This window comes from Anabrus simplex, chromosome 7 (genome assembly GCF_040414725.1).
Source record: "Anabrus simplex isolate iqAnaSimp1 chromosome 7, ASM4041472v1, whole genome shotgun sequence".
Classification (NCBI taxonomy): domain Eukaryota; kingdom Metazoa; phylum Arthropoda; class Insecta; order Orthoptera; family Tettigoniidae; genus Anabrus; species Anabrus simplex.
The window spans coordinates 179597354-179623493 of record NC_090271.1 but is presented as its reverse complement, the minus strand read 5'-3'; the positions used below and the strand labels follow the sequence as shown (position 1 = coordinate 179623493).

The 26140-nt window shown below is 38.6% G+C and overlaps 1 protein-coding gene across 5 annotated transcripts in view; it reads left to right on the top strand.

Annotated features, from left to right (window-relative positions):
* Positions 1-4415: 4415 nt before the first annotated feature.
* The window catches only part of LOC136877770 (paramyosin), a 652246-nt gene continuing 630521 nt past the window's right edge, over positions 4416-26140 (top strand). For 4 of the 5 annotated variants that reach the window (XR_011018593.1, XM_068228647.1, XM_068228644.1 and 1 more), the window contains exons 1-3: positions 4416-4762; positions 4866-5153; positions 11224-11418. Coding sequence is in view for 4 of the 5 variants with exons in the window: in XM_068228647.1 (XP_068084748.1) it covers positions 4544-4762; positions 4866-5153; positions 11224-11418 (702 nt within the window). In the remaining variant the exon portion in view is untranslated. The remainder of the gene's footprint in view (positions 4763-4865; positions 5154-11223; positions 11419-26140) is intronic. The other variant, XM_068228645.1, reaches the window with a different exon arrangement.

Sequence of the window (26140 nt, the reverse complement as noted above, 5' to 3'; positions counted from 1 at the left end):
TGGTAATGTAAATGACCGAACTTTCCAATTACTACTCCATACTTCCATGACATTTTATTCCCTTCATAGAATTTCACTTGGACTCTGTCTCCCACGCTAAGATTTCGATGTCCATGAGTCTCCTCTTGATTTCCTTCCTGTTTGATTGCGCGAATAACGTCTAGTTTGATCCGTAATGGTCTGTTCAGGTACAGTTCAGCTGGTGATTTTCCACAATCTAGAGGGGTGGCACGATATTTCAGAAGGATCTCTTGCACTTTTCTGGATATAGAAAAGGGCTCATTCGACATAGCTTTTAGTTGACGTTTTAGCGTCTGGATGTTTCGTTCAGCCATTCCGTTAGTTGCTGGATGTCCAGGAGCTGTGAATTTTTGGAATATACCGTGTTCCCTACAGAAGGATTTGAATAGGTCACTTACAAATATTTTAGCGTTATCAGAGACTATCGGTATTGGGAATCCATGAAATGAAAATATTTCTCTTAACAGCTCAATTGTCTTCACGGATGTCGGAGCTTCTCGAATTATTTTGTTTTCTGCCCACCTGGAGTTTGCATCAACAAGTAGAAGGAAGTAGAAACCTTGAAATGGACCTGCATAATCCATGTGGACGCGGCTACAGTTGTCTGTAGGTACGTCCCAATGGTGAATAGGTGCTTTCGCTGGAGAGGATCGAATGTCAGCGCAGGCCTGACAAGATTTTACCATTTTCTCAATATCCTTATCGATATTCTTCCAGTAGCAATAACGCATTGCTAATTGTTTCATTTTTGTAATCCCTATGTGTGCTATGTAATTGCTTCAGGACTAATGGCTTGAGTTTTGACGGAATGACGACTCTTTGACCCTTGAATAAGATTCCATCATCTAGCGTGAATTCATTGTCTATGGATTCAGATGACATGAGCTCTGCTTTGATTTTTTTAATAACAATTCATCGTTTTCTGTTGAAATTCGAATACTGTCAGGATTTAATTCCGTGGTTGCTCTTTCAGCGATGGTTGCATAACAAAGTTTATGAACTTCGTCATTGAACACTATATATTTTGAAATGTGTGATTGTATGATCGCTGCTCTTGATTCTTGACAAGCAGTCAACGTTGGTATGATCTGACCCTTTTTTATGCTCAACTTCATAGTCAAATCCCGAAAGAAATGAAGCATATCTTAATAATCTAGCAGAAGTCATAGCTGGTAATCTTGAATTCTGATGGAAGATTCTGGTCAGTGGGCTATTGTCTGTTATCAACTTAAACTTGCGTACAAATAGATACATATAAAAATAGCTGACAGCGAACATAATTGCTAGAGCCTCACGATCCAGCTGGCTGTAGTTACGTTCAATTGAAGACAAGGACCTTGAAGCAAATGCGATAGGCTTTCCAACGTCATCAACAATGTGTGACAGGACTCCAGCAATACCTGTTGGACTGGCGTCACAAGCTAGAACCAGTGGTAGATCTGCATTATAAGGTGTCAGCACTTGATCACTCGCAATCTCGTCCTTTAGTCTGTCAAATGCTGATTCACAAGAACTAGTCCAATGAAACTTCGTATTCTTGCGGAGAAGCTGCCTCAAGGGGTAGGTCACAGTTGCAGTATTTGGAATGAATCTTGAATAAAATGTTATCATTCCAAGAAATCTTCGAACATCGTCTGTATTGACTGGACGAGGCATTTCAAGTATTGCTTTAACTTTTGCTGGTGACTTCATGATTTTATTATATTCAATATCATGGCCCAGATATTCGATGCTGGTTTCAAAGTAAGCACACTTCCCTTGATTTAGATGTAAGTAAAATTCTTTGAGTCTTTGAAGGCAGGCAAATAGGTTTTGTTGACATTCTGTTTTTGTAAAACCATGCATAATGATGAATTAGTTTTTGATTGTCCAGATAAAATTTGATCTATGATTCTATTAAATTCGGAGGGAGCTGTTTTTACACCAAAGGGAAGACGATGCATGCGATATGTACCTCGATGTGTTGATATGGTTTGGACCTTGCTGCTCTCGTCATCAACATGAAGATGAAGATATCCTTTATGTATGTCCAGACAGCAAAAGTACCTCGAGTTATTCAATCTATTTAGGTTGTCATCCACTTTCCGAAATGGATAGTTTGCCGCTACTAATTTGTCATTGACGCCTATCTTGTAATCAACGCAAAGTCGAACTCCGCCATCGGACTTTAGAATCACTACTAGTGGCGAACCCCAATCACTGTAATTAATTTTTGAGATTATCCTACCTGCTTCTAAATCGTCTAATCCTTTTTCTACTTTCTCCCGTAAGGCATATGAAAGACTGGCTTGGCATCCTTACGGAGCCGAAGAGACACTTTCAAATTTGGCACACACCCTATCTTTTCTTCGAAAATTTCTGGAAATCTCTTGACTATCTCAGTAAACTACCGACTGACTGTATATCAACATGACTAGTATTTGATTCCCTTTCACGGTCAATTTCTTGAAGATTAATACCAAGGTGACGGATCCAGACACTCCCCAGAAGCGGTTCGAAGTCGTCCGGTACTACATATAACTCTTCAGATGATGTTCTATTCTGATAAGAAACAGTAACGTTAACCTTGCCATCAGGTAAAAACATATTATTAGTATAAGAACGAAATGCAACATCTGATTTCTGGAGTTGTACACGTAAGTCAAGCGCTTTGAAACTAGAACGTGATAGCAGGGTATAACCCCCTCCAGAATCTACTTCAAATCTCTGGGGCATTCCTTCTATAAGAATTGTAGCATAAACTTTCTTCGCATGTGGATTGTCGTGATATTGAAAAATATCTATTATATGGCTAACACCGAATGTTTGAGTAATATCTTCTTCCTGAAGAAAATGAGAGTCGATTTTGGAATTCCTTCTCGTTGGTAACAAAGTACGTATGCACACTTTCTTAATGTGGCCGAGTTTCCCACATGAACTGCATTTCAGATTGTTAAAATCAGTCCTACATTCCTTCTCTAGATGATTGTCTCTACCATAACGTAAACACATATTTGAATTCCCAATTCCTTGTAGTCAGTTTTTGATCTGGCCTTGTTTACCGGTGTTGCTTGGCTTTGATCATCGTGAGATACGTCCTGCCTTGATTTGTGATTGATTTTTTTTGAACAGAATCATTATAAGTACCCTTTTATGCACCTGATGGTGATAGTTCCTTGCTGTCTAACTTACATGCTTCAAGAGCGATAGCTTTTGTTACAATTTCGTTAAATTCTTGAACATTTGCCTGGAGTAATTGTTCACGAATTGAACTGTCATAAATTCCCCTAATGAACTGTGCTCTTAGAAATACATCTGCAATGCTTACCTTACATTCACATGTAGAATCGAAGTCGCAGTCAATTGTAGCACGCCTTAATGTAGCAAAATAGTCATCATTAGGTTGATTTTCAAGCTGGTATGTGGATAAAAACCTATGTTGGGCTACCAGAACATTCTTCTTAGGACAAAGGTGTTTTTCTAGGTTTTCAATTAAATCGTCATAATCGAAATCACAAGGTGTTTTTGGTGCCACTAGTGCAGATAATGTGTTATAACTCGTAGATCCAATCGAATTAAATAGCATCTGAGCGGGGTATTTATTGTTTGTGAACACATTTTTCAATTGTAGAAAGTTTTCAAAGCGTTGCCGGTAATTTCGAAAGTTCTCTGTTTGTGGGTTGAAACATTCAAAGGGTGAAATTAGAAATGTATTGGAATTAATAATAGGTTGAGTAGATTCAACTGGTGCTTGAGTTCTCAGTTGATCTATGAGTGTCTGTTGATTGGCATGCATTGCTGCCAAAAATTGCTTAAACTGGTTTGCATCCATGTAGAAATGTTTGAGTTATGTCTCCCACAAAAATATCTGAATGTTATTAATGGAATATTCACGTAGTTTAGGTTATATACGTAACACGACAGTCGTATTCCCGTTCAGTCACTAATCGCAGAACATATTTGTATTCAGGCACAATATTATCATTTTCCTCTGAGGTTTTGAAAGTTTTCCTCGTCGCCAATTTTTACGACCATACACGAATGACATTTGTAATTAAACACGAACACCTTGCTTAAACAAATTCTGAATTGAAAGGTGTCCCATGATACACTTTCATAGAGCAACCTCTACAAAGAATAACACAGTTATGGTCGACACTCGCGCATTCTACTGGTATATAAAGGCAACTTTCGTTTTCCTTAAAATTTCTCTAGATTTCTCATGTACATCCAAAGGGACGATGTTTGGGTCCTGGGACATTGTAGTTCCGTAAGGGTGATACAAAAGAAAAGAAACAGTAAAAAAAAACCCCTTTATTTTCCATTTGTTGTGCCTGAATCTCTATATGTCAAGGAGAAAATAGTACATCACTAATTCGCCCTAATACGTTTGTTTATTCCTAGCATATATGTGCATTTGTACCATATGTCAAGAAAAATGGCGAAGTGAAGTGAAATGTCCATATTTTTTTATAGTTTTTATGAAGTATATTCCTTTCCCTTGGCCTCTTATGTAGCAATGTAGTATAGTAATTTAATTCAAATGGATAGAAAGAGCCGTGGGAAGGGATTTCCTGGTGCGTCAAACTACAAGTCTGTAGTTGAAACCGCCAGTGATTCGATTGGGTTATGCAAGGCTATAACTGAAAATGGTTCCGAATGTAAAAGACCGCAATCTTTAAAGATTATTGATGAAATCCATCAATTGTATGCTGATCGTCTCCAAAAAATTGATGATGAGGCGGGAAGCGAAGGCGCACAGGTAGTGCACTCATTCTCTTTGTTGTGTATCAGCTGTACTTGACTTCTCTTCTTCATGACTATATGCTGTTATAATGTTTCCTGTTTTTACTCCTCTTTTGCAGCTGAAAATTAAAATGTTACAATCCTGGGTGAATGATCTGGGGGAACAAAACGCTATGCTCGTTCGAACTGTAGAAAAATTAGAGCAGGAAGCGGCTGAACGTGTTCAACTGCTGGAGGAAAGTTTGCAACGTTCTTCACGTGTTGCAATGGAGTACATGAAGAAACTCCAAGATTACCGCAACCAAACCGACTTGCAGCCTACTGTTCGTTCTTTGGATCCTGAAGATCACGACAAGCAGATGAAAGAAGTTACTGGAGCGAAAGTGGATGCAGAAGCGAAAGAAATAGTAAATACATTTTCTTTTAATTCTTTGTTACATGTCTGGTTAAATTGTCATTTGCAAGTTACATCTTACTAACCATCACTTTATGCTTGGTGGGTGGTTCCTGTCAGTCATGTAATAGTTCATCATGAACTGCCTTATAACGGAGGAATGAATTGAGATAAGGTTAATTAATCGTGGAGGGATCGGTTTGTGGATTTAAACCTCATAAATTCCCGAGTAGTGATTGACGGTTAGGAATGTAATGTCTAATTCATGGGTCAGATAAACGGTTATCCATGCCATCATTTGTTCTAAGTGTACTAGGTTAGTTGGCACGATAAAGAGGATGGCGTTAATTCAGGGTCACATTTTAAAACATTAAATTGAAGGACTTATGCTATGTAGTGATATACTATACAGGGATTTTCGGGAATAGTATTAATTCATTGTTTAATGTATGTTGGCATTTTGTATTCATACAGTATCGTGACAGATATTGCATGCAAATCTTACACAGTTACAATAAGCAAATTATAGTACATTTATTCAGGCCTGAAAATGGATTTCTATGGACCATACAGATACACAGGCAGGACTGAAGTTCATAAAATGTCAATGTGAGTTACTGCCAATGTCTCACTGTCAAATTGCTTTTTCCAGGGTTCCAAAGCTATCCTCAGAAACAGTCTGTAGTGTTAAGCCGTAAGGAAATTTCCATTGATTGCTATTATCATTCATCCAGAGCAGGTACAGTAAATACCTTGGGCTGCACCAGTCGAGATAATGACCTACAAATGAGGGTCAGTACCATCCAGCTTATTCACATTCCTAAAGGATTGGGTAAAAGTGGTGTTGCCGTTTGAAGATAAATTCTCAGTATTCCTGCCGATGATTTTGAATCAACAGTTGGTAATATATCGAGTACACTTTTAACACTATACGACACTTCTGTACTTGTGTTATTAATGATGGATGGTGGTAGGCAGGGTTAGGATTATATCGAGGTAGTTACTTGCTACATTCATCAGAAATATCTGTTCGTTGCTCATCATGGGTGATAACTGACCGTGGCTGTACTATTTGCGCACTTTTTAGTGATAGATTTACACCCTAGTGCTGAAGTGGTTGACTTCGGTTATCCTCGAGATTCGTATTGGCAACCTTTGAAACACAAAGTAAGAATCGCTTATCATCGCTGTGCGACATCTGGCGTACACTTTAAGTACTCGTACTGTTGTTGTTTACACAGCAAAACCAAACTATAGAATTCATGCTAGGAACACGTTTTGCAACGGGAAATGTTATATAGTATTATATATTGTGTGTGTGACACAGTTGTTTGCTTAAAATAATAAAGGTTTATAAAATTCATATCGATCGATCATATTATCAATTCAATTCAGATTTCATTTCCATTCAGTTGGCAGTATTAACGGAACCCTTCTTACTTCTCCAACGAATACAAAAATCTATCACTAAAAAGTGCGCATACTATGTATCGGGTGGCGATATATATGGGGTTGACTGTAATATGAATAAAGTACATTTTAGAGGTTTGTACAGAATGTTCGACAGGTCTGCTGGGTACCACGTGTATGACGAATAGAGAATGCTCTAACCACAGTGTGGATGAAAATAACTGTTAGTTATGATGCCTCTGGGGGAGAGGCTATAATCTCTCCAGTGACTCCTGATAATTATTTTGTGATTGGTTAGAAATTTCAGTCAGTCAATCAATCACTACTGTTTTGCAGTTAGGGCAGTCGTCCAGGGAGCAGATAACCTACCTGTTGTTTTCCTAGCCTTTTCTTAAATGATTGCAAAGAAATTGGAAATTTATTGAACATCTCCCTTGGTAAGTTACTCCAATGCTTAACTCCCCTTCTCATAAACAAATATTTGCCCCAATTTGTCCTCTTGAATTCCAACTTTATTTTCATATTGTGATACTTTTAAAGACACCACTCAAAATTTATTTGTATAATGTCATTCCACGCCATCTCTCCACTGACCGCTCGGAACATACCACTTATGATATAGATATTGATTCCCATAGGGAACCTGAAATGTTTGTCCCAAACAAGTAAATTTATAATACTAATATTATATTATATTGGTTTTATTTAGCGTATGGCTTTACAGATACAACACACAATGATTTTGAAGAATGAAAAGTCACTGATATTGCCACTGTACTTTCTTTTTGGACATTCGCTGATAATGTGCAGAATGGTCTGCTTAGAGGCACCACAGTCGCAGTTAGGCGTAGGAATTCTTTTCCACTTGTAGTGGAAATCTGCGCAGTTACCATGGCCCGATTGTATCCTCTTAAGAGTAGACCAGGTTTTCCGAGGAAGCTCAAATCCAGGTGGCAGTGACGATCCTATGTGTGGCAAAGTTGACTCAGGGCTAGTATCTTGTCTTCCTTGCCATTCCTTAGTAATATTGAAGTTGGTATTCTTCAGTTCTATTGCACTTCTTATTGGTGGATTTCGGGACCTTACCACTTAGTCGAGCAGCTCATCTCCTTTCTCCCAAGTCCACGCAGCCAAAACTCTGCAACATTTTTGTAATACTGCTCTTTTGTCGGAAATTACCCAGAACAAATCGAGCTGCTTTTCTTTGGATTTTTTCCACTTCTTGAATCACGCAATCCTGGTGAAGGTCCCATACACTGGAACTATACTCTAGTTGGGGTCTTACCAGAGACTTATATGTCCTCTCCTTTAAATCCTTACTACAACCCCTAAATACCCTCATAAACATGTGCAGAGATCTGTACTCTTTATTTACAATCCCATTTATGTGATTACCCCAATGAAGATCTTTCCTTATATAAACACCTAGGATTCCCAGAAGGAACTTTCACCCCATCAACACAGTAATTAAAACCGAGAAGGATTTTTCCTATTTGTGAAACCCACAACCTGACTTTTAACCCTGTTTATCATCATACCATTGCCTACTGTCCATCTTACAACATTATCAAGGTTATTTTGCAGTTTTTCACAATCTTGTTACTTATTTATTACTTTATACAGAATAACATCATCTGTGAAAAACCTTTTCTCTGATTCCACTTCGTTAATTATAGATTCTGGTGTCTAGCAGAAGCATTGATGATGATGATGATTGTTGTTTAAAGGTGCCTAACATCTATGTAATTGGCCTCATCAGAAGTAGTGTTATTAACATGAATTTGATACATCATTATTTGTGTGCTTAGTGAGTATAGCTTATGGCTTACAATAAAATACTGTTCATTAAATTTTAGAAATTTATTATTATTATTATTATTATTATTATTATTATTATTATTATTATTATTATTATTGTTACTTTTTTATAAGTTGCTTTATGTTATGTCTTGTGGCAATGATGGGATAGGGAAGTGCTGGGATTGGGGAAGTAAGTAGGCCATGGCTGTATAGTTAAGGTACAGCTCCAACATTTGCCTGGTGTGAAAATGAAACACTGTGGGAAACAATCTTCAGGGCTACCGACAGTGGGGTTCGTTCCCACTATCTGCCGAATGCAAGCTCACAGCTGCGTGCCCCTAACTGCATGGTCAACTCACTTAGTAAATTTTAAATTTAAACAGTCCATCCACTCGACAGGTAATTCTTTACATTGCTGATGTAGCTACTGTAGAATTTGTCGTCAGGGTGATTATATGAGTTCAGTGGGTATTTATTTGTTATATGATGAATGGTATGCCAAGGGGCTACAGTACGACATTGCCACTTGCAGAACTAACCTTATCTCACTTTGCAGTGTATTAGGGAGATCAAAGCATTAGGCTTTTTTGTTGGGTTAGGAGGTCTCGCATTTCCTTCCATATGAACTTAACGTATCTTGTAAGTAAAGTTCTGGTGCCCAGTGTAATGCGATCAAGGAAGTGCAGTGTCCACCTTAGTTACATGCTGAGATGTAAATACTTCTCTTCAGTGTGACAGCAGGAAATATTTTATGAACAAAATGGTGTACATGATAGATTGGTTTTGAGTCTGCGAGTACATGTTGAAGCAATCATGAGTACTTGCTATAGGCTATAGGCATGTTGGGAAGTGGAGGCTATGTGTGATAACATTACCCCTCTCTTCCAAATTACCCAACCTCTTGTCAGTAAATTTTGAAATGGTTGAAATCTCATTGTAATAAAATTAGGATATATGGATGTCTCTCCCAGATCTTTGGCAGTTGGTGTGATATTGAGCTAATTGCATTATTATTATTATTATTATTATTATTATTATTATTATTATTAGTCGGTTATTTTAGGTGTGTGAGTGTATATGTCATGTCAGTAATTATTATCTATAATTCCCCCGTATTTTACTAAGTTTGATTCAGCTCTCTGTGCCACCTTTTTCATTTCTCCATTACTATATCGTACATCTGATATGCTTGTTATATTCATACCTTGGCCTACTCCTGCCAATTTCTACCACCTACACTTCCCTCTAAAATCAGCTGAACAAGTCTTGGGTGTCTTAAGATGTGTCTTTTCATTCTATCTCTTCTTCTTGTCAAATTTTTCCAAATCGTTCTCTCACCAGTTTGATTCAGTCTTTCTTCATTTGTGATTCGATCAGCATCTATGTAATTGACTCCATCAGAAGTATTGTTATTAACATGAATTTGATATGTCATTATTTGTAGGCTATGCTTAGTGAGTATAGCTTATGTCTTACGATAAAATACCGTTCATTAAATTTTAGAAATTTAAAGTTTATTATTATTGTTACTTTTTTATAAGTTGCTTTATGTTGCACTGACACAGATAGGTCTTATGGCAACAATGGGATTGGGGAAGTAAGTGGTCATGGTCTTAGTTAAGGTACAACTCCAGCATTTGCCTGGTGTGAAAATAACCGTGGAAAACCATCTTCAGGGCTGCAGCATTGTCCAGCTCCATGGTTAGGCACCTTTAAACAACGATCATCATCATCAGTGCTTCTGTTAGACACCAGAATCTATGAGTAAGGAAGTGGAATCAGAGATAAGGCTTTTCACGGATGATGTTATTCTGTATAGAGTAATAAATAAGTTACAAGATTGTGAAAAACTGCAAAATAGCTCAGGTACCAGAATGCAAACTTGAATGAAATCAGGCTGTAACAGCTGAAGACTTCCCTTGTAAGTAAGCTTTTAAAGTACTAGTTCCAGTAAGGACCTATTAGTCTCATTTTCCACATTTCTCCCCAGACACAAACACCCGGCATATAAGCTTCTTCCAATACAAGTAGGGGTTTGACATAAGACCAATAAACACAGTTATAACAGTTAACATGTCCATTCAGCTTTTGCTGCATTGCATATTATAAATGCCTCACAGAATACAAGATGTATGAAGTAGATGTTCTTTAAGATCTGAAGGCTTATTCAGGATCCAACTGTCCGTATCAAAGAGTCTGAAAACCAGTTTGTGTATTGATATATTTAAATAATACACCACCACTGTTTTAATATAATGGCTTTGGTATTTTATGATGCTTTTAAATCAACATATAGAGATCGAAAAACATCTGAAGCCTTCAAATTTAAGAATGTAAAACTGGAAATACTAACGTAATGGGGACAGCAGATTCGATCGATCATGTATCCAATTGTGCAAATGTTAATAGAAAAGGAATGTGCTATATACAGCCGTACTAACAATCATGGTTATAATAAATATCAAATTCCAATAATGTGCATGAATGATATCTATTAATATGATAATATTACGAAGGGGGGTACTGACTTTAGGGGCACCCAGTTTATTTATAGTACTAGTCTTATTCTTGGATGTTAGCGAACTTGATCAAGTGAGTTTCACAGGTGCTTAAACTGTTGTGAAATTGAATCCTGGCACAGTGGGTTGGCATTGAAGAAAGTTAAATGAGAGATGCCCATCTTGTTAGATTTACCGACACATGAAAGAAACCCATTATAAGGAAAAATTCCAGTATCTTTACTAGACCGAAAGCAGTCAAAATGGCGTTAAACACTCGGTATTATCAGTATTGTCATTATTGTTAGAGAACTTCAGGTTTTACCCCCTTGGATATCAATCAGTGAATATTGTTTTGCGCCTCTCTTTCTCCAGAAAATGTCCTCCCAGTTGAATCTTGCTAAGCAGAATGAAGAGAAATTACATGAACGTGTGAAAAATCTACAGAATGATATAACTGCTCTTCTGGAACTCATTCGACGAGCCAGACAAACTGGAAATTGGGATTTGTGTGGCCTTGTTTTTAAAGAAGTCACACCTGTGGATATTTTTGGACCTTATCCTTATCAGTAAGTTCTATAATCCTTTTATAAACTCTATTTTTTGCTTCATTATAAAGACCATCATTTTCAGAATCCATTAATTTTTGTTTTTGAAATCATGATCTGAGATAGAAAAATATTTGAAATAAAATAACCAAGTTTTGTTTTCCTTAAGAAGGGAATGATTTAGATACTGTCAAGCGGGGTAACCTTGGACGTTCAGGATAACTTTGGACACAATGCAGGTATTTCCTTTCTTTCTTTTTTTTCCTGGTCTCTGATTCACTTTTAGTTTTGTCATGTTGCTGGGAACACAACTACTGAATTTACATCGCCTCCTTTCGTATTAAGTTGTTACTATTTTGGTGGAAAAGAAGGATCTAGCATTGTTTCTATTGTTATTGAAAGGTATGTCAAACTTTCTACACTGTCTTATCAGTGTAGCTTGATATTGTTGATATGTTTAAGATAAATTTTTAAATATAAATGAAATTTATGCAAACATTGGGTTTCCTAATAATGGAGGTTCATTGTTTGTGGGTTAATTAGGACACCGCAAATAAATCCCACAGTATTTATGCTATTTTAAATTTATGTTTTACTCATTGCAGTGTTGTTAATTACCGAGTTAGCAGATAATTTTGTGTGATCTCAGTTTTCCTGCACTTTTGGACGAGCTTATGTCCAGATTACATGAAGGAGGACAAGGTTCTGCAAATTTAAAATCCGGATTCAGGGCTTCTGGAATACGTCCTCTTGATGAAGAGCATGTGCTCAAGCGTATACCAGAAGAGAGGACTGGTAGTGTTACCATAGAGCTTCAAAGTTCTGTTTCCTCTGCTTTGGTAGACATTGTAGAAAAGTTGCATTGCGAGACTCCAGCAAGGAAGAATGGCAGAAAGAATGTGCATCCTGGAAAAAATAATACCAATGAGGATAGAATATCACCAGAACTTGTGACTGCTACCACCAGTAAGCCCGCTAAGAGAACATTGACACCTACACCAAGTACTGCTGGCAAAGATGTTCAGCCTAAACGAACGCAATCATCCACCCTGAAAACTTCTTCTTCTTTAGCGTTTGTCCCGCCTGGTAGCAGGGTCTGCTGTGTGGATTCGTTGTCTCCATTTCATTCGGTCTCGGGTCATGTCTGGATGTAGTCTTACAGCTTTCAGGTCGTTGTGCACTGTATATTGGTCCATCGCTCTCTTGGTCGTCCCTTGGGCCCCTTTCCAAGCGACTTCCAACGTATACGCTGACTTTGCCAATGTATTGTCTTCTACACGCAACACGTGGCCAAACCAGTGCAGACAGTTTTACTGGATTTTCTTCTGGATCCTTGCAGCACCAAAACGCTTCCTAATATCTGCGTTTGAAGTATGATCCAGTCTAGCGATGCCAGCTGTCCACCTAAGCATCTTCATTTCCATGACGCTTAGTCGACGTTTTATGTCCTTTGTAGCTGGCCAACACTTGGTGCCGTAGAGAGTGACAGGACGGATAACAGTCCGGTAGATCTTAGATTTCAGATGGTCCTTCATCCGATGGTCGCAGATGATGCTCGTTGTCATTCGCCACTTCAGCCAAGCTACATGTATCCTTGTGTTGACCTCGTCAGTAAGTCAGCCATCGTCAGAGATTGTAGAGCCAAGATATTTCAATTTCTCTACTCGTGGTAGATCTTCATCTTCAACGTGGATGCTTCCAGCTTCTCAAGGATCTAATGTCATGCATTCTGTCTTCTTTTTGTTGAGGCGCAGGCCGCGTTGCGCTAGTCAGTTGTTCCACTCTTCTGTTTGGCGCTGGAGATCAAGCTTTTTCTCAGCAGCCAACATGACATCATCAGCATAGAGAAGTGTCCATGGTATTGGCTTGTGCACATCTGATGTAACAGTGTCCATCACAAAACGAACAGCAGTGGAGGTAAGGCAGAGCCTTGATGGACTCCTACAGTGATGCAGAAATCATCGGACGCTCCTGGTTCTACGTAAAGCATCTGTACCCACTTAACAAAGTGCTCTGGTATGATATGTTCTCGTAGCGCTAACCAGATTAGGTCATGTGGCTCCCGATCAAAGGCCTTCTCAAGATCCAGAAAAGCGAGATGAAGGGGCTTATTCTTTTCACGGTGTTTCTCATCTAACAGCCATGCAGCGTGGATTGCATCTGTTGTGCCACAATTTTTCGTAAATCCAGCTTGGTTCATTGTAAGTTTGACTATTTCTGTTGAGAAAATATTCGAAGACCTTCATCGCGTGGTTCAGAAGTCTGATCAGGTGATAATTAGAACAATTGGCGGGACTTGAAGATTGGTACGGTATTGCTCCGTCGCCAATCTGGTGGTATTTGACCGTCTTTGATGATCTGGTTGAAAAGCTTTGTTAGCCATATTGCCGCATCCCACTGTTGAGAACACCAGAACTCTGCCGGAAGATCATGGAGGCCGTGGCTTTCCCTGGTTTCATCTCCTTCAGAATAGCCTGGACTTCGGTGACGTCAATTTCCTTCACTGGGCCTTCAGTAGCGGAAGTGGTTGGGGAAATTCTTTGGGTGAAACCTTCTCAAAATTGCTCCACCAGCATTCTCGCGCTTTCTTCCAGTCAACCAGCAGGTCACCTGTTTCGTCATTGATGCTGTAAATACGTTGGATGTCTTCCGTTTTGCGGTGCCTCAATTTGAGTTGTCGGTAAATGCGCCGCTCGCCTTCGCGCGTCTCAAGTTTTGCATATTGGTCTGCTTATCGGTTTCCTTTTGTTATGGCAATGAACTTCTTCGCTTCACTATGAGCTGCTTTGTAGGCATTCCAATGAGATGGTGTTTTATCTGTAAGAAACTCATGGTACAGCTGTTTCTTCTTCCGCACTACATCGTCATTCCAAAGCCACATCTTTGTTAATCCTTCGTTGTCCTGGTTTAGTTTTTCCAAGAATAGAGCGTGTGGCTTCACGAACGGTGTCTGTCAGTTTAGTCCAGCTCTCTTCAACTGTGGTGTTTTTATAACATTGGCATTGGCTTCCTCCTCCTTGAAGCAACATCCTCCAGTAATCAAGCATACGAAGCAGGTGACTGGGTGATTGTTCAGTATAGCACTCCTAAGGAAACAAGAAGTTATCTTGGGCAGATTATCACAAACTAGAAATTTGGATACCTACAAGGTCATGTTTTTCCAACACATAGTGGAAAACAGACTTCGATGTGCAGACCTTGAAGATCTGGACACAGTGAACACAGACTTTGTTTACTGTAAACTAACTGAACCTTCTATTCGCATGAAGAATGACAGTGTAATATGTGCTATGTTCTCTACAGAAAGGATGAATGGGTTGAAAATGTATTAACATAGAAATGTCATTTTCTACTTGTGTTTTTAGCTTTATTTGCTATTTTGAATCATAATTTTATGAAATCAAGACTTTCCTTCAGCAAAGATAAACCAGCTTTTCTGGCATGGTGAAATACTTTGAATTAAATATTAAGATATGTAAATTTACCTTGATTTATTGTGTGTGATTTATATGATTATAATTATCAAGCGTATGATTTTTGTGTTCATTCAAAATTGGGGGTAACATTGGCCGCTAATAAGAAAAAGTTTATTTGCGATTTCTTTGCATTAATTTGTTCAAGACTGAGTGAGTTGGTCGCGTGGTTAGGGACGCGCGGCTGTGAGCTTGCATCCGGGAGATAGTGGGTTCGAACCCCACTGTCGGCAGCCCTGAAGATGGTTTTCCGTAGTTTCCTATTTTCACACTAGGCAAATGTTGGAGTTATACCTTAATTAAGGCCACGGGCCGCTTCCTTCCCACTTCTAGGCCTTTCCTATTCCTTCGTCGCTATAAAGACCTATCTGTGTCAGTGCAACGTAAAGCAAATTGTAAAAAAAAATTGAAGATAATGACATTAGCAGTAAGTTAAAATCATGATGAAAGTAATATAGCAATTTTTCTCCCTGTTGAGTGAGCAGTTTTAGTAGTGTAATGGAGAATGTGAAAAATAAGTCCAAAGTTACCCTGGTTGAAGGTACATTTAAAAATTCCTGGATGAGAAAGTTATTTCAAATGAAGAAACTTAATTTTATCATATGTGTTCAACAATGAGATCTTTCTAAATACAGTATAACAGTTTTTCTTTAATGATTTATTAGAAGTATCATGCGTCTTCTATAAATTCCCTCTGTTGATTTTTTAGGTGTTGAGAACATTCCTTGATGTCAGAATATATTAAGCATATAAATAATTGTTGTATAAATTGGAACTTGTGTCTTGATTTACGTGTTCTGTGTGTTTCAGGGTTGGTGTCTCACATGGTAGATATTGTCCAGGAACTGCTTTTGATGAGAAAAATAAAAATGTCACAGTTTCTGTGGAATTACCTGAAACCTATCAACCACATCTCTGTGCATGTGACATGGGATCACCTCCATGTACTCCATGTCCATGGATTTCAGAACCCCCCATTGTTCCATGCGTTTGTCATTGTATTCCATAACATTCTCAGTTGTTTAGTAACTGTTTATGATGTAAGGATCGAAAATTATTCCTGTGAATGGCTTTTGAAATTTTTAATAGCTTCGCCATTTTTACCATGAAATTACTTCTGTATTGGAAATCCTTGTACATTATGTAAAATGAAATTACATGAAGTATGTCACTCACAAATTGGTCCAAAAGTTTCTGTAGATTTTATTCATATTCTAATTTTGTATTATTCTCATTCATAATACCAGACATGAATACAACATAAGAAAAGCTTGTTGTTTGTCATGATTATTTTGGTTGAATGTCAGGTGGAAATGCGTGTGCTGATTGGTTATTATATATATATATATTTTTTTAACAGCACTCATATTTGATTTGTGAGAATGTATGCCAGGTGTATGTACAAGTCTTTTCCGGTTTCACTAAGAGATGGCATCAGCGAACGGTACACTGCGTATAAATTTGACACAAACGGCAGTTTGTTTGTCTGACATTAACCTACCAACACACACAAGTTGAGTCCGCCAAACACTAGTGTCTGTGTTGTAGCGTTCAGTGATCATGTCGATGTTTGTGCCTGAAAAAGAACATTGCTTTTCTTATTTAATCAAATGAAAAAGGCTATGGAAAGTCATCGTTTGCTGCTAGAAACATGATGAACACGCTCAGTTGATTTAACATGTGAGATATGGTGTCGACAATTTAAATGTGGTGATTTCGATGTGAAAAACAGTGCGCACTCTGGTAGACTACAAAAGTGTGAAGATGAGCAATTGCAGGCATTACAGGATGGTGACCTAACTCAAACTCAACAGCAATTGGCACAAGCATTAAATGTGTCACAAGAAACAATCAGCAGATGTTTACGAGCAATGGTAAAGATCAGTAAACTCGGTAAATGGATCCCACATGATTTGAATGAACGGCAAATGGAAAAACGCAAAGTCAATTGTGAAATGCTCCTTCAACACCACTACAGAAAATTATTTCTGTACTGAATTGTGACGGGTGACGAAAAATGGATTTATTTTGAAAACCTGAAGCAGAGAAAATTGTGGCTCTCACTTGGCGAAGCCGGTCCTGCTACACCAAGACCAAATTGCTTCAGCAAGAAGACCATGCTTTGTGTCTGGTGGGACCAGAGCGGTATTGTGTATTATGAATTCTTGAAGCCCGGTGCATTGATTGAAAGTGATTGGAATGGGCCAGAAGACATGGCAAAGTGATTTTGTTGCATGACAATGTGCCATCTCACACAGCAAATCCAGTGAAAGACAACTTGAAATTGTTTAGATGGGACATCCTTCCGCACCCGCTGTACAGCTCGACGAATGGTTTGCTGCAAAAGACAAGCAGTTTTTCTGGCATGGTATTCATAACTTACCTGAAAGATGGGTGAAGTGTGTAGAAGCTGATGGCCAGTATTTTGAATAAACACAAATGAACTTCCCTTGAAAATTATGTGTTTTCTTTAACACAAAAACCGGCAAAATCTTATGCATACACCTGTTACCTTACTGTGTGAATTAATCGGAACAAGGTATTTTAAAAATATTTTTTGCAGTGCTTGACTGCAGTGAGCTATGCAGTGCTTATTCTTAGATCCCATGCTCTTTGTGAATTCCTTGCACTGTTATTAAACGATAATATGTGGGACGATTGTTTTAGATTAAAAGTGTATATATTTGATGTATGTCACTTTTGGGGAAATTTGGAATTTTGAGGTTTCCTTGTGTGATTAGTAATACCTCGGTGTTCAGTGGATACGACTCCGAGGGCAACAGTATTCTACGCATTTCTTATTCTTAGATCCCACCCTGTCTTTGCATTCCTTGTACTGTTGTTCATTGGTAAGTAATCTGTATGATGATTGTTTTATATTAAAAGTGTGTTTGTTTCGATATATGTCACTTTTGGAAAAGATTGGAATTTCGAGTTTTCCTTCAGTGATTGGTAATATTTATGTGTTCAGTGTATTGGATTCTGAGGAGGCACATTGTGATTGTAGCATTATCTCAGAGTTCTTCCATGACACAGAGAGTTAGCTAGTAAGTTTGGTACCGAGCTCGATAGCTATAGTCGCTTAAGTGCGGCCAGTATTCGGGAGATAGTAGGTTCGAACCCCACTGTCAGCAGCCCTGAAAATGGTTTTCCGTGTTTTCCTATTTTCACACCAGGCAAATGCTGGGGCTGTACCTTAATTAAGACCACGCCCACTCCTAGCCCTTCCTTGTCCCATCGTCGCCATAAGACCTATCTGTGTCGGTGCGACGTGAAACAACTAGCAAAAAAAAAAAAAGTAAATTTGGTGTTGGTGCAGGCACTATGAATAGAATTATTCAGCGGCAGAAACAGACTGGCTCATTTTCACCTAAGATAAAGGAAAGCTGTGGCAGGAAAAATAAAACAACACTAACTGACAAACGTTTTCTTCTCAGGAAAAGCAGCTCAAGCCCCAGGCTTACCGAGCTCGATAGCTGCAGTCGCTTAAGTGCGGCTAGTATCCAGTATTCGGGAGATAGTAGGTTCGAACCCCACTGTCGGCAGCCCTGAAAATGGTTTTCCGTGGTTTCCCATTTTCACACCAGGCAAATGCTGGGGCTGTACCTTAATTAAGGCCACGGCCGCTTCCTTCCCACTCCTAGCCCTTTCCTGTCCCATCGTCGCCGTAAGACCTATCTGTGTCGGTGCGACGTAAAACAACTAGCAAAAAAAATAAAAAATAAAATAAAGCCCCAGGCTTACCGCTGTGGACTTGGTTCTCGAATTGGGGGAAAGAGGATTTGAGCTTCACTTTTCTAATGTTTGTTGTAGACTTCTGACAGCTGAAAGGAAGAAAAGCCTGCAAACCTGTAAAGAAACACCTAACAGGAGAAACGTACAGAAAACTTCCCTTGTGGGCACCCGGTCATCAGGATTGGACAATGGAACACTGGAAGAAAGTTATTTTCCCTGATGGGACTCACTTTGAAGTGCAGGGGTGAAGGGTTCATTGTATGTGCCAAGCGAAGAAAGAGCCAACAACTTCAGCACATTTTTAACAGACCACAATACACCCGGTGAAGATGATGTTTTGGGGATGTTACACACATGAAAAACTGGGGCCCATAGTATCAGTTGATGAGAGGATGAAATCTGATCAGTTCATCCAAATACTGGAAAGAAGAGTTGTTGGTGAACTGCAGAAGTGGTTTCCAGATCCTCATCCTCCTTGGGGCTACAGCCCCTCTAGAGCTTTGGCTTTGTGGACAGTCTCCACCCAGTCTACTCTGTTGACTGCTGACTGCTTTGGTTTTCCCTCTTGTAACTCCCATCCTTCTCAGAGCCTCCTCCATGTTCAACTATCTGATCCTCGGTCTTCCTCTCATACGACGTCCTTCTGGTTTCTCATTGAAGACTTTCTTTACCGTCCTGTTCTCTCTGATTCTTTCTACATGTCCCAACCATCACAGTCTATTACTTCTTATTTCTGCTAGTGTATCTGATTTATTATACATCTGTCTGATTTCCTTATTATTCCTGATTTGCTAAAGTCCACCATCTTTTACTGCCATGGATTTGCCTAAATATCCTCCTTTCCCATCTCTGTAACTTCTCATCACCTTGTGTCATAGTCCTAGTCTCCGAACCATACATCACCAAAGGTCTCACTACCATGCGATGAATGGTCAGCTTTCGATTCCTACCAAGGCTTTTTGCTATAGCGAGAACGGTATAGCGATAACTCCACTGTAATGACAGTTTTTCCTGTCCCTTGAAAATTCTTATATTAAACTGTGTACTATCCTTCAGTTATTGCGAGAACCCAATCACTGATGCATCCGTTATTATGAGCGATTAACTGTGCGTTATATTTCCATTGTTGATATTTGTGCATTCCAGTGATTATAATGAATGCGATCGATCATCTTCGGTATAGTTTTCTTGCTATGTGCACTAGCGAGCTCTCTTGTCAACAATCAAACTAGAAGGTGATGTCAGAGTCGATTAGTAATACTCATCGACTGGTGTTCTGTGAACAACATTTGAAATGAAAGAGAACATGTTTCCATAATAAATGCATAAATAATGTGGCCCATAGCAGTAGTTAACTCTTTAGAAATATAGGCTGAAGTAAACTATCGCTTAATTTCAATGCCATGTACTGAAATTAAGTTAGAATGTTGAAGCACCTAAAAATACAGCACAGAGCAGATGACTTGATTTCAGAGGTTAGTTCATTTCAGTAAAACTTAGTTAGGATGTTTCTGCAGAGAACAAGGAAGGAGAATGTGTTAAGCTAGAAAACGTATTATTGAATACACAGATATAAACTATCCAACAGTTATATGTAATGAAATGAATTTCATTTTGGATCTGTATTGACATTTATGTTTCATAAATTGAAAAACGAATACCGTACTTATGCAAATAATCCCCGCACCCTAACTTTAGGAAGGCTGATTTTGAAAATTTTTTGCCAACATTGACTCAAATAAAACCCGCACCCCAATTTTGTGCCTCAATTGTCTTAACAAAATATGCAGGTATTCACGTAAATACGGTAATATTGGTTCCTCCTAGTCAATACCTATATGTTTATTTACAATTCAAAGTTGTAAAAACATCATATTAAAATAACAGGACGTTTTGGCCGCATTAGGCCATCTTCTGCTTTCTTGAATTAACTTAAAATTAATATTTTAAAAGTTACAAAACATGAATAAAATTCACAATCATGTGATACATGGTACTTATAAATTAAAATAAGTACATGTTGAATCATCATCAGATGAAGAATTCGCTGGATGTAATGTGATGAAGTCAGAACAGTTCTACGTAATAAATGATGACGGTGTAATTAAAAGTTTCTTCTGTCCTTAAAATTTGTTTCACGCAAAAATAACAGAAGTTCATTCAGTAAAATTGTTGTTCCACTTAATATAAAAACTTTTGAAATGTCTCAGTTTCATTTAAGTCTTCACCACTTGAATTATTTCCAGATATACCTCCTACATTGTCTTCATCACTGTCTTCAAATACTGAACAATCACTTTCATCATTCATAAGAATTTCACGAACTGTATCGTCACTCATAAGCAAGACAGCTCGACTTGGCGCAGCCATTTTCAACTGTTTGCAATTGACTCGCTAAAGCTGAAGACATCTGCTTAAAACATTTCATTTCCAGCACTCCCTGTGTTGATAACAATAACCTAACGACTTCAGAAGATAGCCAACAGATGTTGGGAGCTATCCGTTTTTCAATCGTTGTCCAAAGACATACAGTGATGAATATATATCGCTCCAAATTCCGACACGCAATATATTGCGCCGTAACCACAGCGGCATTTACCGCTACACACAATATATTGTGCCGTGACCTTCAAGGGGTTAAAGATCCTTTACAGAAAACAAATCTTTCATTGGTTTCAATTTTTGTTATCGTGAAAACACAAAGTGAAATTGCACAAAAAAAATGTTATCATAACCATGAAAGTTTCAAGAAAATCTGTACGTAATTAGCACTCCTAGAACACTTTATGTCACAATAGGGGAAATTGTCTTTTTTCTTGCTGCTTATTCTAATTCTGCTTCGTCATCCTGGGCTTTCTACCTTTTGTGTCCCCATGCTCTGAAGAAGTGCTCTAATTGATCCCTGCATGTTTCATGGGCTCCCACATTACATCCTGGATACCAATGTTTGGATCGCCCTCGCTTTTCTGTTGTCACACATTAAAGGGAAAAAAAAAAGGTAATTATTTGGAGCGTCGACGTGAAAAAATCTTTTGCTCCTACTTGCACCATATGTTAGGAACCTGCGTGTATTTGGAAATTGCGGAAGTGTAAAGTGTTGAATGTGAAGAAAGGAACGTTAAAGATGACACAAACACCCAGTCCCCAGGCCAGAAATATTAATCATTTACAATTAAAAATCCCTGACTCGGCCGGGAATCGAACTCGGGGCCGCCGGGTGATAGGTAGACGCGTTGTCCCCTACACCGCGGGGTCGGACTGTTGCCACACATACAGCGCACTTCCTCAGTTGTCTGCCATGGTGTATCATCATCTGACAAATTATCTAAACTTCCTCCAACCTCACCTAGATTTTCAGTGTCCTCAGAATCATTTTCACTATCAGTTTCACTAAAGTCACTACCCTCATCAAAAGCTTGTAAAATGTCAGATTCAGTCAGCAATGATGCTGCCATGTTTGTTTACTACAGTCACTTGACAACTACTAGATACGAGATTTGGATAGATATAAAACTCTAACAAATACTACCTAAAGCGACAATAGTGGTGATAAGTGTGAACTAGAGACATTGAAGTTGATGTAGTACAAATGTTTCACCAACAGATGACATAACAGTCAAGAAAACACACATTTACTGAGGATCTCAAAAAGCGATCCTGGTACCACAGGAAGGCGCAGTGAGCCACTTTTAGAGATCCTTGGCACTTCTTGAATTAAAATAAATATGTAGGTTATGTTTCTTGAAAATATTAGTGACTTTAAACATTTTGTTACTGCTATATGTGAAAGTACTTCTTTTTACTGTCGGCAATATCTTTATCTTTAAGGTGGTGGCAGGTTTATTTTTCACCGTAGTAATGATTTTATTCATATAGCTTTTATTATAGCCATTTTTTTAGAGCTATTTCATAGATGGTCATCATCTCTTTCTGATAATTATACTCCACTGAAAATTCTGACAGGCCTCCTGGCCAAAAGAGTTAGCAAAAGAACATCTCACGCAATCCCTGAACAACAATTTGGTTTCACCAAACAGAAATCCACAATCCAAGCAGTAAGTTGCTTGCAGAAAGACACAGAAACAGGGTTGGAACTACCAAGAGGGAAACTTCATGGAATATTTATAGACTTCACAAAAGCCTTTGACTTGTTAAATAGAAAACTTATAATGGAGACATTAGAAAGAATAGTTGGAAAGAACCAAGTAACAAGATTGATACAAAATATCCTGTCAAGCTGTCAAATATTAATAGACAATAGAGTATCTACAACAGACCTTATGAATCAAACAAATGGAGTTCTACAAGGCGATCCCTTGAGTCCTCTACTTTTCATAATAGCCACCGCAGAAGTACCTAGAGAAATAGACACAGAAAATGTGAAAATCTACGCTTCCGCAGACGACATGGTCATTGTATCACAAAACTCGGAAAACATTCGAACAGCCTTCAGCAAACTTACAACATGGGCAGAAAAGAATGAACTTACTATAAATAGTAGCAAAACGGTAAAAGTGACATTCAGAAGAGGTGGCAGACTATCAGCAAATGACGTCATCATGTATATGAATATTCTGATGAAGAATGTTCTGCATTTCAAATACTTAGGAATTACACTTCAGACGAGTGGAGATATCTATGACCTTCACATAAAAGAACGAACCATCGCAGCAAAGACGGCAATTAATAGCATAAAGAACCTAAGACAACTATCCTTGCCCGCAGCTACCACACTGTTTCGCTTAAAAATTGTTCCCATAACATATGGACTGGAAACCATCTGGACACACCAAAAGAAGAAACATTTCGAAGATATAGAAAAGGTCAAAGCCAACTTTCTCAAAAGAGTACTATGTCTGTCAAAGTACACATTATCTCGACTTGCATATGTACTGGCAAGAGAGCAATTTTTCATTGAAGACCTCCGCTTCGACCTGCTTCTACCAGCTACCAAAGCCTACTTGGATGTACTGGATTAACTCAATAAGAAGAGACAAGAGATATGGCCAACAGTTTATTCAACGGATGCGATGATATATAGGGAATGGACACAAGCCAGATATGATCTACGTCATGTATTGACAAGATATGCCATACACGGTTTCCATCATTGGATATGCCTAACAGATAAATTCCATGACCCGGATGATAACTGCAAGTGTAAATTATGCGGAGCCTACTTTGACCGATATCATCTGATATTGTGCAACGAAAGACAAAACTCTTTGACAAGTTTCTGTAAGAACTAAATGCACATTGTGCAAAATTTATCATATTATTATAATTATACTTGGATGGATTGTCGCTAGGTGACAGCAACGTACTCTGTATCATAATAGTCTGGTGTGAAAGGCTCTATATCGGAGGGTGGGAATACGCCGCCATGTTTTATGAAATATCTTCCCACATTTCCTCCTAAACCACTGGAACAATTTCAGTCAAACATGGTACACTTATGACTTTCTACCTGGAGGCAAACACTGTAGGGGTAAGCCACCCCTAGCATCTCTAGGGGTGGGAGTGGGAAGGTGGTGGCATTAAAAAAAATTGAAAATAATGTCGAAGCCACAGTTTGCGGGGTCACTGAGATGAACACTGACATTCTAGATGCTGTTTAAGTCAAAGTTCAACCCTCAATAGCATAGGGGGTGGGAAGAAAATGTCCAAAAATGACTGAGATTATAGATGTATGTGTGTATGTTCCAGCACTACAGCTCTCAACCAAACTTGGTATACACATGACTTATCATAACTACAGAGACGCACATAGGAGATGCTGTTAATTGTGCACACTGTTTTATTTACAAATTATATACATGTTACACACACACACACACACACACACACACACTCACTAATGAACTGCTATCTTGAACAAAACATTGCTACGCAGAAGAAGAAGAAGAAGAGGGCTGCCACATTAGCATGTCAACCAACTACCAACACAACAAAATCATAACATGAGTTCACACACTTGACTAACGACTTTCACTAGCAACTCAGTTCAACTTACAAGAGTGTCTCTTTACATACCTTGCCTGGCCAGGCTTCTAGAAAAGTATGTCACGTATTTTCTCGAATCTATTCTATGTACAAATGAATATAACATTCTATAAAGCTCTAGTGCCAATGATGCGTTGTTCTGGACTATTATCCTGTGTTGCACAACATTACATTGGATTTATACATCATATTTTAGGTAATAAATTATATACAATTAATTACGTGTTCTTATATTAAATAAACTCTTATTAATATACATACAGTAGATGTATTGTGACATAACTACATGTTTTGTTTCACAAGACAGATCATACAACACCCAAATAATAAATGATACGACCACAATTTATACCAAATAAAGTCTGTACATAACTACGTAAATAATACTAATAGACATAAACAACTTCATAGCCACACCTCACAAGTAATAATAATAATAATAATAATAATACCGAGCTCGATAGCTGCAGTCGCTTAAGTGCGGCCAGAATCCAGTAATTGGGAGATAGTAGGTTCGAACCCCACTGTCGGCAGCCCTGAAAATGGTTTTCCGTGGTTTCCCATTTTCACACCAGGCAAATGCTGGGACTGTACCTTAGTTAAGGCCACGGTCGCTTCCTTCCCACTCCTAGCCCTTTCCTGTCCCGTCGTCGCCATAAGACCTATCTGTGTCGGTGCGACGTAAAGCAACTAACAAAAAAAAAAATAATAATAACACCTACTAACAGAGCTCGATATTTTCACTATTTACCCATGGGTTTAGAGAATTGTTTCCAAGTTATACTAGTCCATTACACTACCATCAGACTCACTATCTGGAAAAAATACTGTTACGGATGACACCACTAGCACCTCCTAGGGGAGGGGTTGATAGGTAAAAATAAGCAAAAACAACCAATATTAGTGTTGAATCCATGGCTTTTGGGGTTGCTGAGATGAATTGTAACACTCTGGATGCCTTCAAGTCTAAGTTCAGCCTCCATCAGCATGGAGTTTGAGAAGGGATGAACGAGAATATATCTAAAATGACATATTTGTGTTGAGTCCACAGATTTCGGGGTCCCTTAGCCTGATTGGTGACAGGCCCAGTGACAGTTGTAATAGTGTACATTATATCTTTTGTCCGAGGCGTAAATACGTACAGTTATAATTTACTTTTATTTTTTGTTTGAAAGGATCAGCTACTTCCCTGACAGTCTGGGTTGCCAAAGGAAATTGTTTAATGTGAAATTACAATCTCAAATTAAAACTTAAAATCCACGAACCTACTACGCTGGCTGGCGAAGCAAGGGGAGATGTGATACTCCCACGTTGGCGCGTCCCAGGTGGCGAATGGGGGGGGTCCTAACCGGTTTGCCAGTGGACTTGATTAAAATAAAATACCTCTCGCGGACCAAACACACAACCCCTGTGGGTGGGACGCAGACGAAGGATACACCCAAGGTATCCCCTGCCTGTCGTAAGGGGCGACCAAAGGATGATAAAATTAGAACCATGATACTACTTGTAATTAGTGCCACCACGCGGGGAACG